Genomic DNA, 13,404 nt, shown 5'->3' on the forward strand with positions numbered 1-13,404 from the left:
TACTCACGTATCGAATGCAATTGGTAACTTGCTCAATAGTAGCTACATCTTGAGTTTTATCCATCAAAACAGAGTAAACTTTCGCAGCTTTGATTGCAGCTATCAGTTTTCGAGTCAATATCTCATAGCATGCACCGATAATTTAGTTTTGGACAGTAGGGCTTGACTGAGAAGAAGTGAATCCCCCTTGGCTCTATATTTCAATAAGGCTCTGAAATTCCCTTTATTTGGTCCGGTAAAATCATTTTGGATGACTATTTTGCCACTATCACGGTGTCCACGCAAAGCCAACTCTTGCCGCCCGAGAACGATAATAGCTTCAATAACAGGAACTATGTTTTTTCTGTTCTTCGCTAATTGCTGCATATTTTCAACAGATTGGTTTTCATTTTTTGCAATACGCAGAAAATTATCGCTGTCAGCAACTGCTTTGATGTGATAATATTTTTTCTGGTGTTCTTGAAAAGTCTGAAAAATTAGAAGTCATTAAATAAAATTTAAAAATGATGATTTTTCAGTGGGTGAAAATTCAATTTCAAGATAAATTGATTTTTCCAATATTTCCACTCAATTTATTGAACGTCAACGTCAAAGGTTTTTTGACGGATAAACAAATTCGTGATAATGTCGATCTCTAGTTAGACAAAAAGTAAACATAAATTGGAGGTTTTCCGCGAGCAAATTAGGATTCCGAAGTATCTCAGTTGGTTAGAGCACTCGACGCGAAATTGAGAGGTCCCGGGTACGATTTCTGGCTCGGATGATAATTATGGTACACACCTCTTTTGCTTTCTTCCAATTATCGAATTTCACTTTCACCAAATGACCTAAAGGTTGTGACCCTTTGCCGCCGCTTACAGCAAATGCTACACACGGAACACAAAATGCACCATGATGCAATTCTGAGTAAGCAAGCCAGGAAAATTCATCAAAATTTTAATTTTCGAGTTTCGAATTTTTGCAGCAATGGAAAAAAGTAATTTTTCGGCGGAACCCAAGCATTTGTTAATAAGTCCAGCCTCTGAGATTCACTAAGTCTGATGCCAATAAAATACCGACGTCGTGTTTATTTACGTTCCGATAAGGCGGATGAGGGTTATGTTGTTTAACGTTTTTATTGCCTTCAATACATGAGCTTTGATCGCCCGTATTTTTACTACCCGATGCAGCATACCGAGGTTTTTTCACGGCTATTTCGACAGATGATTGCGCTTCTTCATTGTCTTCAGTTTTTGGAGGTTTGCAAAATGGTTTTAAAGGTACTACTTTACTAAAAATCGCTTCATTTTAATAGAATATAAACGAAATGCATACTCGAAACTGCTCGAAACTATTATATGCAGCTGATTCAGCGCCGCAGCACCTAGTAAACTGAGAGCCACTGTGACTGACTGAGGTATCACTTGGAGGTCGCATGATTGGTCGGTCCGTTAGAAGCGCTGGAGTTATCATATTTTCCACGAACCCTCCTGATGAACAACAAACCGGCAGGCAGACGCCAAAACTGCTTAAATCCTGGGAAACGCAGCGACCGCTGGCAAGCTAAAAGATTCCAGGAAGAATTTGTCGGTCGACAAGAAGTCAACAGTATTGAACATAACTCGGGCATTCGAAACTTTAATATGCTGTACTAATCGCGTAAAATGTGTTTCTTTTTCAATTTTGAGATTATATTATCTTATAATTCTCAGTCCCAAGGGGGGGGATTGATCCCCCTGATCCCCCCCTATCTACGCTACTGTTGAAGTCATATTCTAGAGACATGGTTAATGGTTCGTACCGGGGACCTATTTTATACCTTTGCAGAGGGTATTTTAATTTCAGTCAGAAGTGTGCCAAGCAGTGATGAAAACAATTTCGAACCTATAAAGTATATATATTCTTGATCAGCATCATAGCAGAGTCGATCCAACCATGTCTGTCCGTCCGTTTATCTGTCCGCCGGTCCGCCCGACCGCTTCTACGCAAACTTGTCTCTCAGTTTTAAACCTATCTGCATGAAACTTTCCCAAAAGTTGTGTTTCTATTGCAGGTAGTATATAAGTAGGAACGATACGATCGGAAAAATAAATGAAAAAAATTAGAACTTTGCTGCTTTTTAATTTTTTTTTTAGTTCTTCGACATATAGTAATGGTTAAATATTTCAGAATTACGGTTTAAATTTCATTAAAATTGGACGACTATAACATAAAACTTCCATAAGAACATAAAAAATAAAAATTTTATTTTAATGTAACTTTTCTATTTTTTAATTTTTTTAAATTCTTGTTTACTTATTAATAATTTGACAGTTCAGAATTACGCTTTTAATTTTATTAAAATCGGAGAACGATATCATATAGCTGCCAAACGAACTATCGAATAATTGAGCTGCAAATCATGCAAATCATAGCTTCAATGTTTTTAAACATATACGCAAGCCAATCATAATATTAACGTTTTCAAGAATATGTTATTTTTGAGATGGCTGCAAGAGTATATGAACTTCGGCTTGCCGATGTTTGCTTCCTTTCTTGTTTTTCCTCGCTTCTCAACCATTTGACTTCAATAGGTTTTTGTACATATGTATTTATCTTTATACCCTTGCAGAGGGTATTATAATTTCAGTCAGAAGTTTGCAAGGCAGTGACCGACCCTATAAAGTGTATATATTCTTGATCAGCATGGCTAGGAGAGTCGATCTAGCCATGTCCGTCTGTCCGTCCGTTTCTACGCAAACTTGTCTCTCAGTTTTAAAGCTATCTGCATGAAATTTTCCCAAAAGTTGTCTTTCTATTGCAGGTAGTATATAAGTCGGAACGAGCCGGATTGGACGACTATAGCATATACCTCCCATTGGAACAGTTGGAAAAATAAATGAAAAAAATGATAACTTTACTGTTTTCTAATATTTTCTTCTTTTGTTCTTCGACATATAGTAATGGTTGAATACTTGTATGTTTTTGTACATATACCCCTTGTTATACAGGAATATTTAAGGTTTATAGTTACTTTTTCTTTTTAGTTTGTTTGCAGACATTAGCGTTTGCTTTGCTTCGTTGCCGATATTCACATAAGATAATAATATAAAAAAACAACAAAAAATACAGCATAAGCAATGCTTTAACTAACGAGTCAGTTGCAGCCTCTTGAGATGATATGCCTATATACACTTTTTTTCGTGCTTCTTTTTATTCAGGTAAAGAAAACTATTTATGGGCGTAACACCAAGCTCAGGAGGGTCACACACACTTTTACCCGCTGCGCTAAGCTTCTGCGCTGGCTTCTGCTCTAACTTGCGAACCGCGTGATGTTGGCTATAACGCGTAGTTACTTTTTGGAGTGATCGCAATGCTGAACGGTTCAAATGCAGGAAGTAATATCTTTTTGTGCTCCTTGTAGAGATGTAAAAATATGGCCTGCAGCGACTGCTGCGTGGTGCCTATTTCAAAGTCTCCGGTTGGGTCTGGATAGGTCTTAAATTTATTACTCTTTTATTATAAGGCAATGAATATTTTAATAGTCTTACTTGGTGCCAATCTAGTATGGAAGACAAAAATTAGATTTGGAAGTGTCCACATTGATTAAAATTGTATTACCCTTCTCGGATCACCAAAATTCAACGAGCTTTTTCTGCGTATATTCTTTTCCAATAATTTTCCAATTAAGCAGACGAATACGATGAACAGTAGCGTTAAATACAACTGGCAATAGCCTTCCCCAGAACACGTCTGTATCGCTTGATGGTTGAATTGGTAAAAATGAGGAACTTTCCAATATCGAGTGCGACTCTACACCTTCCCGATACATCGTGTACAACATGGTTCTTGACGTCCATTTGGACCTAAAAGAAAAAAACGATCTGTATTTTTGGTTGTTTCACCAAATTTATATTGCCTGAGTGCCTATGACCGAGGGATTTTAGGTGTTTCTTAGTCTCGTTGGCTGCTGCGGCGTCGCTCCTGACAGTCTGCTCAGTGGGGTCTGAGACTGCGACGGCTCCTTCGAGTTTTTGGATGCTATACGAGCCTCCCTACCGGGGCCGCCCAGCAACTATACCTAGTTTCTGCCTTTTTGGCCAGCCACCAGGCTCGCCCAGCAAAAACTTGGTACAAACTTTTGGCCGACGACCCTAATCACAGACTCCTATCATTTTGAATCCCGATTTAACCACTCGTCACCTGACTTCAGTACATATGGCACTCGATTTCCTAGCTCTTGATACTGTTTCATTTAAACGTTCAATGTAGTGGAGTCACTCCGACGGATTTTGCAAGATATTTTTGGGTTTAACAGCAATTTTCACTTTCTCCACTATTTCTAAGAAACAAATTGATTTTTAATTGCTCCAAATTTAATCAATACCTTCATATTAAAATTAAATGAAATTTTTTACATTTATTGTTTAGTGTGCTGACAGAAAACATTTTTCTAGTTAACCTTAAGCTCGGCATGCAATTTCATTGCTTAATTTCCCATTTTATGAAAGCTGAAATCGGATGCGTACCATATTTCCCAATCCAGTACACCTGCTGTATTAAAAAATATGTTTATACTTTCAACATTATTTCTTTTTAATATAGTGTATATGTACTTATTCCATATTTTTCTTACATTACTTATATATTAATTTAAGTAGTATTTACTTAAACAGTTATGCATGTGATTGCTATCAACTTATTGATAGTAATTTGTTTATATATCCACTTAGGTATAGTATAACATTCATTATAAATACACATTGCTAACCCTTGCCTCTATCTAGAGTTCAGCTAAGGCTAAGAACCTATCAGTCGACCGATAATATAATGAATATTGCGGACATTCATTCATTCATTATATTAGATTTATTAATTTTAACATAACCTTTATACAGCAAATAAAATCATTAATTAACCATTATAAAAGTAATTAAAATTATTATTTATTTATGTACATAAATATTATATGTTTTAATATTCGTTTTGGGTCCACTTTAGTATGAATTTGGGATCAACGTATTTCGAAAGATGTTTAATGATAGTGCTCCTACCATCTTTTGTTAGATATTAGTTCATATTTTTTTTTAATTTGTAATTTATGAATATAATTTTAAACTGCACTGAAATACACGTAAATACAAAAACATGCAAATTAATAAACAAATAAATAGTATTCTTTAAATTTGCTCCTAGAAATTAAACAGTTGATATTGCAAAATCGTTTCAGTAAAAACAATAGTTTAAAACACAGAATATGGAAGCATGAAAGAAATACACATTGTATATTTCATTTATTAAAATTAAGTTTTAAACTAATTGCATATATAATACATGCATCATACATTTTTTATTTAACATAAACATAAAAAAGTGTTTATGAATTAAAGCTTAATATAGTTTTTTATTAATAGATAAATTATCAGTGTAAAACATATATAATATGTGTTCAACAGTCTTTTAAATTGGCAATGGCTTTATACATTGTTCTGATTATATTATTAATACATTGTTTCTTTTATACAATCAAGACCACCAAACTATTGTAACACAGAATCTTCATATTCTGAAAAAAGTTTGCGATTGAATTCTTATATATATATATATGAGTTTATATACATACACTTAACTAGAGCCTTATATAAAACGGCAATTAGTGTATCACAGCATTATATTTATTGAATTTCTGGGCTTGCTATATAATTAAAATCCGTAATACCTTTTCTTACAGTTTTTTTAATTCAATCATCTTACTGATGCACGAAAATAGTTTTCATTTTAAATTTGACTGCCATCCTTTTTCTTGATTAATGGAAATAGTGAGATATTCAATGGAGTTTGTAAATACAAAAGGGACCAAATATAGATAACTATTCAGGTAAGGATTGGGGGTTAGTCCTCCTAAAGGCTTCTCGCAAATCGATCGTTCCTCTGGCAGCTGTATGGAATCTTTTTCCGATTTTAATAAAATAAATAACGTAATTCTGAAATGTATGTGCTAAAGTAGGCCGATTTTAAGGAAATTTAAATCGTAATTCTAAAATATTAAACCTAGTATTTTGACGAACAAAAAAAAACAAATTCAGAAATAGCAAAGTTAAAATTTTTAAAATTTATCTTTCCGATTGTTCCTATGGGTTCTATATGTCATAGTCGATCCGACTACTACCTGCAACAGAAAGGCAACTTTGGCTTAGTTTATTGCAAATAGCTTTAAATCTGAGAGACAAGTTTGAGTAGAAACGGACGGACGGACATGGCTAGATGGACTCTTTAAGTGATGCTGATAAAGAATTATAATACCTTCTGCAAGGGTATAAAAGGCCAGTAGTTGTTATAACGGCTCAAATTTTAGATGTTTTTTAAATCGATTTTTAAATTATAATAGAACTATAGTTCTCTATTGGCATTGATTTTGTGCTTATATTGTTTAAAAATTAACTTTTATTTATAAAGTCAAGATTGAAATCATTTAAATGGCCTTTTTAATTTCCCTTTTTAAAAAAAATGTTAGCAATTTAAAAATTCAGTATTTATGCTTTCTTGCAATAGGTGTAATAATTTAGACTAACGAAAATCCAATTTTCCCATTCCTGATATCATTTAAAACAAGAAGGAAAGCAAACTTCGGCAAGCCGAAGTTCATATACCCTTGCAGCTATTGCATTAATTAAATACTTTTGAAAACATTTAAATTATGATTTACTTGAGTATGTGCTAAAAAACAACATTGAAACTATGATGATTTGCAGCTCAATTATTAGATAGTTATTTTATATATTTTTATTATTTCTATGGGAGCTATATGCTATAGACGTCCGATTTTGATAAAATTTATACCATAATTCTGAAATAATTAAACATTGCTATATGTCGAAGAACTAAACAAAAAATTAAAAAACAGAAAAGTTATAATTTTTTTTCATTTATTTTTCCGATTGTTCAAATGGGAGCTATATGCTATAGACGTCCGATTTTGATAAAATTTATACCATAATTCTGTAATATTTGTATACCCGTTAACTATAAAAACCGGCGACTTGGGAATTAACGTGCAAATTCTAGATTTAGACGTCACTGCATATATGAGAAAACAAGGTACATATATTTCGAGAACGGATGAGAGCGAAAAAACTGTTAGTGTTTGTTAAAGTTATTGCATGTTTAGAGAAAGAACTAAATTTCATGACAATGCATTTGCAAAAAAATATTTTAATTTTAATGAAACTTGGAGCAAGGCTGTTACTAAGCTGTCTATCAGGAACGTTAAGCAATATGGTCCTTGTTATTAAACTGGTCTCTTTGCAACCCTAAGTAAGATACACATTTTTTTAATTCGAACCTTTTTTGTAAATTAGTGTAAGCATAAAAATCATTTTTTATTTTTTAGAATTTTTTATAACTTGTCTTGCAAACTTAGCTAAAACTTTCATCCCATTCTTTCCTTTGTAACTATATTGGAACTGAACCGGACTGTGAGTTTTCTATAATTAGCCGAGCCCAAGATAAATGCAAGGCAATAATCATTTCCATTTTAAACTTAAGCTAACTAACTTTTAAAAAATCAACCTATTATTTAAAAATCAACATGTTATGGGATATTGTGATACGGGTGTTTTATTTGGTAACACAATTTTCTGATTCTTTTATTGTTAGTATAGTGTGTTGTGTAGGCCATATTTTTTATTGGTTTCTCTGAAAAATATGTACGCCTTTTTATGAAACTGTCATGCTGTGCAAAAAACATTGAAATGATTAAACGAATAATCTAAGTAGCAAAGTAATGTTAAATAAACATTATATATATATATATTTTTTACCCCTGAAAATATATGAATTTACCTAATTTAGTTTGATTTACAAAACAAATATTTTTAAATAAGTACGGAAAAACGTAAATTGTGATTTGTTTTTCACGAACACATCATTAAGGCTGGTCAATATCAGTGATTCAAATCAGAAGTTTATTGCTGAATCGACTTTCCTAGGGATGTTGATCAAAAATATGTGTATTTTATGGGGCCGGAAATGTCTCCTTCACTGCGTTGCAAACTTCTGACTGAAAAGGGTATAAAAATGGAAAAGTAGGTGGCGCACTTGAAAAATGATTCATTATAAGTTGTTTACATACATTCATGGTAGCCTAATGTAAAATAAGTAAATGGTGATGCTGCTGAAAAGCTTTAAGAATTTCGGGAAACCATTAATTTGATTATTTGAGACAAATTATTTTATGTAATGATTAAGGTATACAGAGTACAATGCCCGTGAAAATTAGACGTTTGAATTTACATTTATATATCAATATGTTTAATGTTTTTTTCAAATATGTTTTGTATGCTATGGATTTATATAAGGCTCTAGCTTTAATTAATGTGTGTATTTATTTATTTCTACAAAAGCAATTTATTGGATTGTCTCGCAGACATTAAGTACAGATGTACAAATATAGGCTTACATGGGAGTGTTCAGCAAACTAAACATATGCATTTCTTTATTACTGACACACTTTTTTAGCCATTTTATGTATTATTATAAAAACGTTTACGACAAGCCCAATACTGACGTAAAACATGCATTTGTTCATACCTATATAATTGATTAAGAGTTTAATAACTGAATGAAGACTAGTATAAAAGTGCGTATAATTATGAGTTTTAAGACCAAAGTATCTATTTAAATGTTATCTCATATTTAATACCAGAAAATTAATATTTAAAAGTTGTATGTCAAGTTTTGCTTTACATGGAATAGTAGCTATCAGGTCTTAAAGTCAATAAATTCGTAAGCATTATCAGTAAATTCTATGTGAAAACCTATTACCTATTTACAAATCTGTCGTTTTATATGTATGTTTATCTGTATTATTTCACTTTTTTACAACACATGGATATAAACTTAAATAACTTTGTTTTTGTTTAACCAAAAAACGGAAATATTACTTGAAAAAATTTGAGCCAATTTAATAGTTTATAAAATCAGATGATTTTTTTAATGGTACTACATTTATGAAGCCTAGGTTGCCAAGTTACCTTTTTTTTGCTGTCGAAAAACGTTTTCAAGTTTACCGAAATAGTCATACACCTATAAAATTACAACTACTTCAAGGACAAACCCCGATATTGGAACTGCAGTTAGTTTCGGTTTGATATAATTTTGAACCATATTCTCCACCATAAAGTCTGTTGGTTTACATTACAGCATTACAAACAAGTAATTACAAAATTAACGCACCACTCCTTTAAGGTTTTTTAAGTTTTTTTCCGGAAATAAAAGTTTTTATATATAGATTTTCTTGATCCAAACTAATAATAAAAGCAAACAATAAATCATATTGAAACCGTATTTTGTGTATAGTAAAATGTTGTATATATAGGTTCGCTTTTGTTTAAATTTAATAACTGGAACATTAAGCGACATGCAATTTAACCAAATAAGAGATGTTGATAATCGATTGTTGGCTTCAGTGTATACTGTCTCTTTATTTTCTGATCTATTTGGCATTGTCTGTCTGTCTGCTTCTGTTTTATCTTAAGAAATATTTATGGTTGGCCTCTATTGGAGTTGTTGTAAACGATTTGTGCACAAATTCTATGATCTATGTTATGATCGTTATGTTCATATTAATTATTTAAAAAGAAATATTGCAGGTTTTATCTTGGCACAAGTACATTAATGGCCTCTCGTTTGAGAAGATGGCGAAGGGACATCGAGAATAATAATTATTGCACGTTTTATTATTGGAATTATTTTCTCACACAACTATGAATATTTATATGTAAAGATCCAGTGCGATCTGTTATGAAACGCTAATGACGCCAGTTTCTGAAGCGCCTGCGCCTGGGGTCTTGCTAGATGCTTTTGCTTGAGGATCAGAAGCTTTATGACATTCACTGTTGTTTACAGCATGTGTACTTACTGACAGGATTGTCGGCTCACTTCTTTTGGCTGTTTCGATATGGTCAGTTAACTGCTGATGGAAATGTTGACTAAAATTGTTACTTAAAAGCGAATGGTTCGCGCGGTAGCCGTGGGCTGCCACATGATGAATAATGGACGTAGCGGCATGAGCAACAATTGTTTGTGAGTCACTAGCTTTAATCGATTCAACATTTTGATATTCACGTCTCTTAGTTAACTGATTGATGCTTAGGGGATTATTAACATCCCGTGGGTTAGCACCAATGGGGTTTCGGGAAATGTTTGGCAATGGAGAATGGTTTAAACTACTATTACCAATCGATGGCAATGAAAATATTGCATTATTACAAACTGTTGGATGCGGCTGGAAAAATGGTTCAGGCTTACTGCTACCTGTGCTAACTACTGGAGGACTTAGCCCCATTCCCAAGTGACTAAATCGATTTCCAAGCATCATGGCTCGTTCATGAGCTGAGCTTGTAGGCGGAACCGTCGTAGCTGTGACTGGCGAAACTGTACTTGAGGTATTTGGAGTAGTGCTTATGCTACTGGTTGAACCACTGCTCGATCCTGACGTAGATGTGGACCGTTGTTGTGTAGTAGGATGATCTGCACTGACGATCAAAAGCGCATTAGAGGTGGCAGGGAACAAAACATTAGTTGCTGGGTTGGTATTCATATTAATTGGGCTTGCCAAGCTCATTGTCGTCGATGGACTCTGTAAACTGGACAATCCACTAAGACAGCCTGGGCTAGACATGGATTGGTTAAGGGATTCGGTGTCGTCATCTTCTATTTTATTAGTTTCGTCAGCGCTTCCACAACTTCCGCCCAGTTTATCATCATCGTAGTCGTCATCGTCGTCATCACTCAGTTGGCTTCCGTGATCATCAATACCGCTCCCGTCTTCGGTGGGTCCATTTTCATTCATCGCTTCCATATAACGAATGCATTTCTTTTTGCGTCTGTGTAAAATAAGAAACAAACAGATATAAGTTAAATAATAACAAAGTTAAGTCCAAATAATTAAAAGTGCAAGTATTGAAACATTCCGAATAATATATACACAAAAATTTGGGAATTCATGCAGTAAGGGTTTGTACCCTTAGAAATCACAAACAGATAAACAACAAAATAAAATGAATATTATTGTAATTGCATGCGTATATTGCTATTTTGATTTCAATATTAAAATTAATTCTTAAAATTAATGTTTGCTCTTTAAAGTCACAAATGTCAGATTTTAATAATATACGCATGGTAAATATTTTAAATCTGCGAAACAAAAATGTTTAATGTAAAATAAAAAAATGTACTTAGTTCAACATTTTAAAAATAATTTCCTTTAAAAACATTAAAAATATTTACTACTAATACATTTTCTTTGCATTAATAACACATTTAATCGACAGAACACAATAATAACAACAAGCTAATATTAAAATTCAAGCTTGCTTTGAATATAAATTTACCAATTTATATCAGATTTAAGACATATTAAAACACTTCCGGGCTCTGGGGTTTTGAGCGACTGGCTTCAATGAGGCAAAAAAGCCGTACCTTAAGCCAAAGCGCTTATTGATTTTTGTAACAAACCGAAATTCATTAGATAATGAGTTAAAGTTATATATTAAAATTTTTTTAAATGAAAAAGAGGCATAACAATTGTGCAATAGGGTACACGTTTGTATGGTAAAGTTAAACAACCTCACTGTCATAATTTATAATCTTTTTAAGTTGTTAATCTTGTTTAAACAAATTATTCCAGTAGAAGCAACCTGGGAACAGTTGCAGTCACAGTAATAGCATTGAGGACACATAAAATGCTTAAAAAACAAAATTTTAAAGGGCTTTCACAGCTTAAAATAAATATTTAAAAAAATTTAGAGAATTTTGAGAAAAAACTATTAAATTTCGTTGATTTACTATAAAAATCTATTAATGTTAACGTTAAATTGAGTAATATATATAAGTCTTAGCGAGTTTATAGTGTTACCGTTAAGAAAACAAAAAAAAAATCGCTTTCAACTACTTTTTTTGCTTTTGAAAAGAGGTATAAAAAGTGTTATTATTTTGATTGCATCTGTCTACAAACGTGAAAGAACGTCATTAACGCATATATAACAATACAATTTTGTTATAAATTTAATCCAAATTACTATGTTTATAAAAACAAACAACATTATTTTTGTTTAACGTCTTAAAAAGAATTTCTGAGAAAAAACCCAAATTTGTTTTCGTTGTTTTTAATACAGGCCATGTACAACTTAAGTCAGTTTAACAGATTTTTGCACATGCCCGGTTGTTTTAATGGTATTTTTATAACATTAAAAGTTAATTCTTAAAATTTTCAAGAAAACCAACAGAAATCGCAGTTTTCTGTAATAATTTTTTATGATGAACAAATATAATTTTCGAACAACAAGGCAGGGTTTAAAAATTCCGTTTCTAGCATAAATTTAATTTACGAAATAAATTAACGAATCGGTCAGCTGTTTTAAAAAAGTTAAAATTTTAGCCATCTTTTTTTTTTAGTAAAAATTGGGGAGTATATTTTGTGTTTTTCATTGCTTACAACAAGAAACAGGGCCTAATCAGGCTATCCGAAATTTGTATACCCTTGCATTTCACATAATTTATATTTAAATCATTTAAATCTTATATTTTATAAAGTTACTTTATTTATATTATAACATTTAATTTATTTTTGAAAACAATGAAGCTTAATTTTTCGATCATTTCTGTGGAAGCTACATGTCAATAACAAACAGAAAGTTTATAAATAAAAAAAATTGTTTTAGCGCGTTTTCTTATGAGATTTATTTGATATAGTCGTCCGATCCTGTTCGTCTGGACTGTTCCGACTTATATACTAACTACAGAGTGGCTTACATAAAGATATTAAAAAAGCGTGTACGTTTGAAAACCGAATAACCTGCGGAAATGGCGATGTCTCACGTTTTGACCTCGTTGGACTATATCAGCCCGTTTTTTTGTAGCCGTTTTAAAAGAAAACTTTTTCGTGGGCCCGCCAGTAGAATAGAAAGAAGACTTTTTAGAGAAAGTTTCAATCAGAAAGCTTTTAAATAGGGAGATTGGGAGATTGCACAGAAACGGACGGACAGGCAGACGGTCATTGCTAGATCTGGTCTCCCAGCAATGCTGATCAAGAATACATATACATAGACTGAAATTTTTTATACCCTGCAATAATAGGTTAAAATTTAAAATAGTAACTTGCAACGAAAAGTAAAATTAGAATTAATCCAGTAATGCGGTTGACATGTTTGACAATTGGAATTTATGGAAAGTAAAAGTGATTATACAAATTTTTTCAAAGTTTAAAATGCTTATTATAAAACAAATAAAATTTAATAATGCCTAGAAATGGAACCACATTATTTTATGCATTTATTAAATTGTATTGTAGTATCGCATTTTCGCATTTTTCAAGATCAATTCCACTATTTTTCGGGTTTGGAATGCCACAGCATTTCTACTAAAACGCAAAAACGACAAGTGTGC

General features: G+C 32.3%; 1 protein-coding gene and 1 long non-coding RNA gene across 15 annotated transcripts in view; one reads left to right on the top strand and one right to left on the bottom strand.

Annotated features, from left to right (window-relative positions):
- Positions 1-589: 589 nt before the first annotated feature.
- On the top strand, positions 590-1,735 carry LOC128263734 (uncharacterized). 2 transcript variants are annotated; one of them, XR_008268505.1, is made up of 4 exons: positions 590-772; positions 834-906; positions 965-1,238; positions 1,295-1,735. It is a non-coding gene; the product is annotated as an uncharacterized LOC128263734 (long non-coding RNA). The 2 variants fall into 2 exon arrangements; XR_008268504.1 differs by having other exon boundaries at positions 590-906.
- A 2,794-nt stretch (positions 1,736-4,529) lies between these two features.
- Positions 4,530-13,404, bottom strand: part of LOC128263730 (protein pangolin, isoforms A/H/I/S) — an 82,207-nt gene continuing 73,332 nt past the window's right edge. For 9 of the 13 annotated variants that reach the window (XM_052998849.1, XM_052998851.1, XM_052998848.1 and 6 more), the window contains one exon: positions 4,530-10,844. In XM_052998849.1, coding sequence (XP_052854809.1) covers positions 9,758-10,844 — 1,087 coding nt within the window. In that variant the 3' untranslated portion in view covers positions 4,530-9,757. The remainder of the gene's footprint in view (positions 10,845-13,404) is intronic. The other 4 variants (XM_052998852.1, XM_052998843.1, XM_052998842.1 and 1 more) reach the window with 1 other exon arrangement.

Source organism: Drosophila gunungcola, unplaced genomic scaffold (genome assembly GCF_025200985.1).
Source record: "Drosophila gunungcola strain Sukarami unplaced genomic scaffold, Dgunungcola_SK_2 000018F, whole genome shotgun sequence".
NCBI lineage: Eukaryota > Metazoa > Arthropoda > Insecta > Diptera > Drosophilidae > Drosophila > Drosophila gunungcola.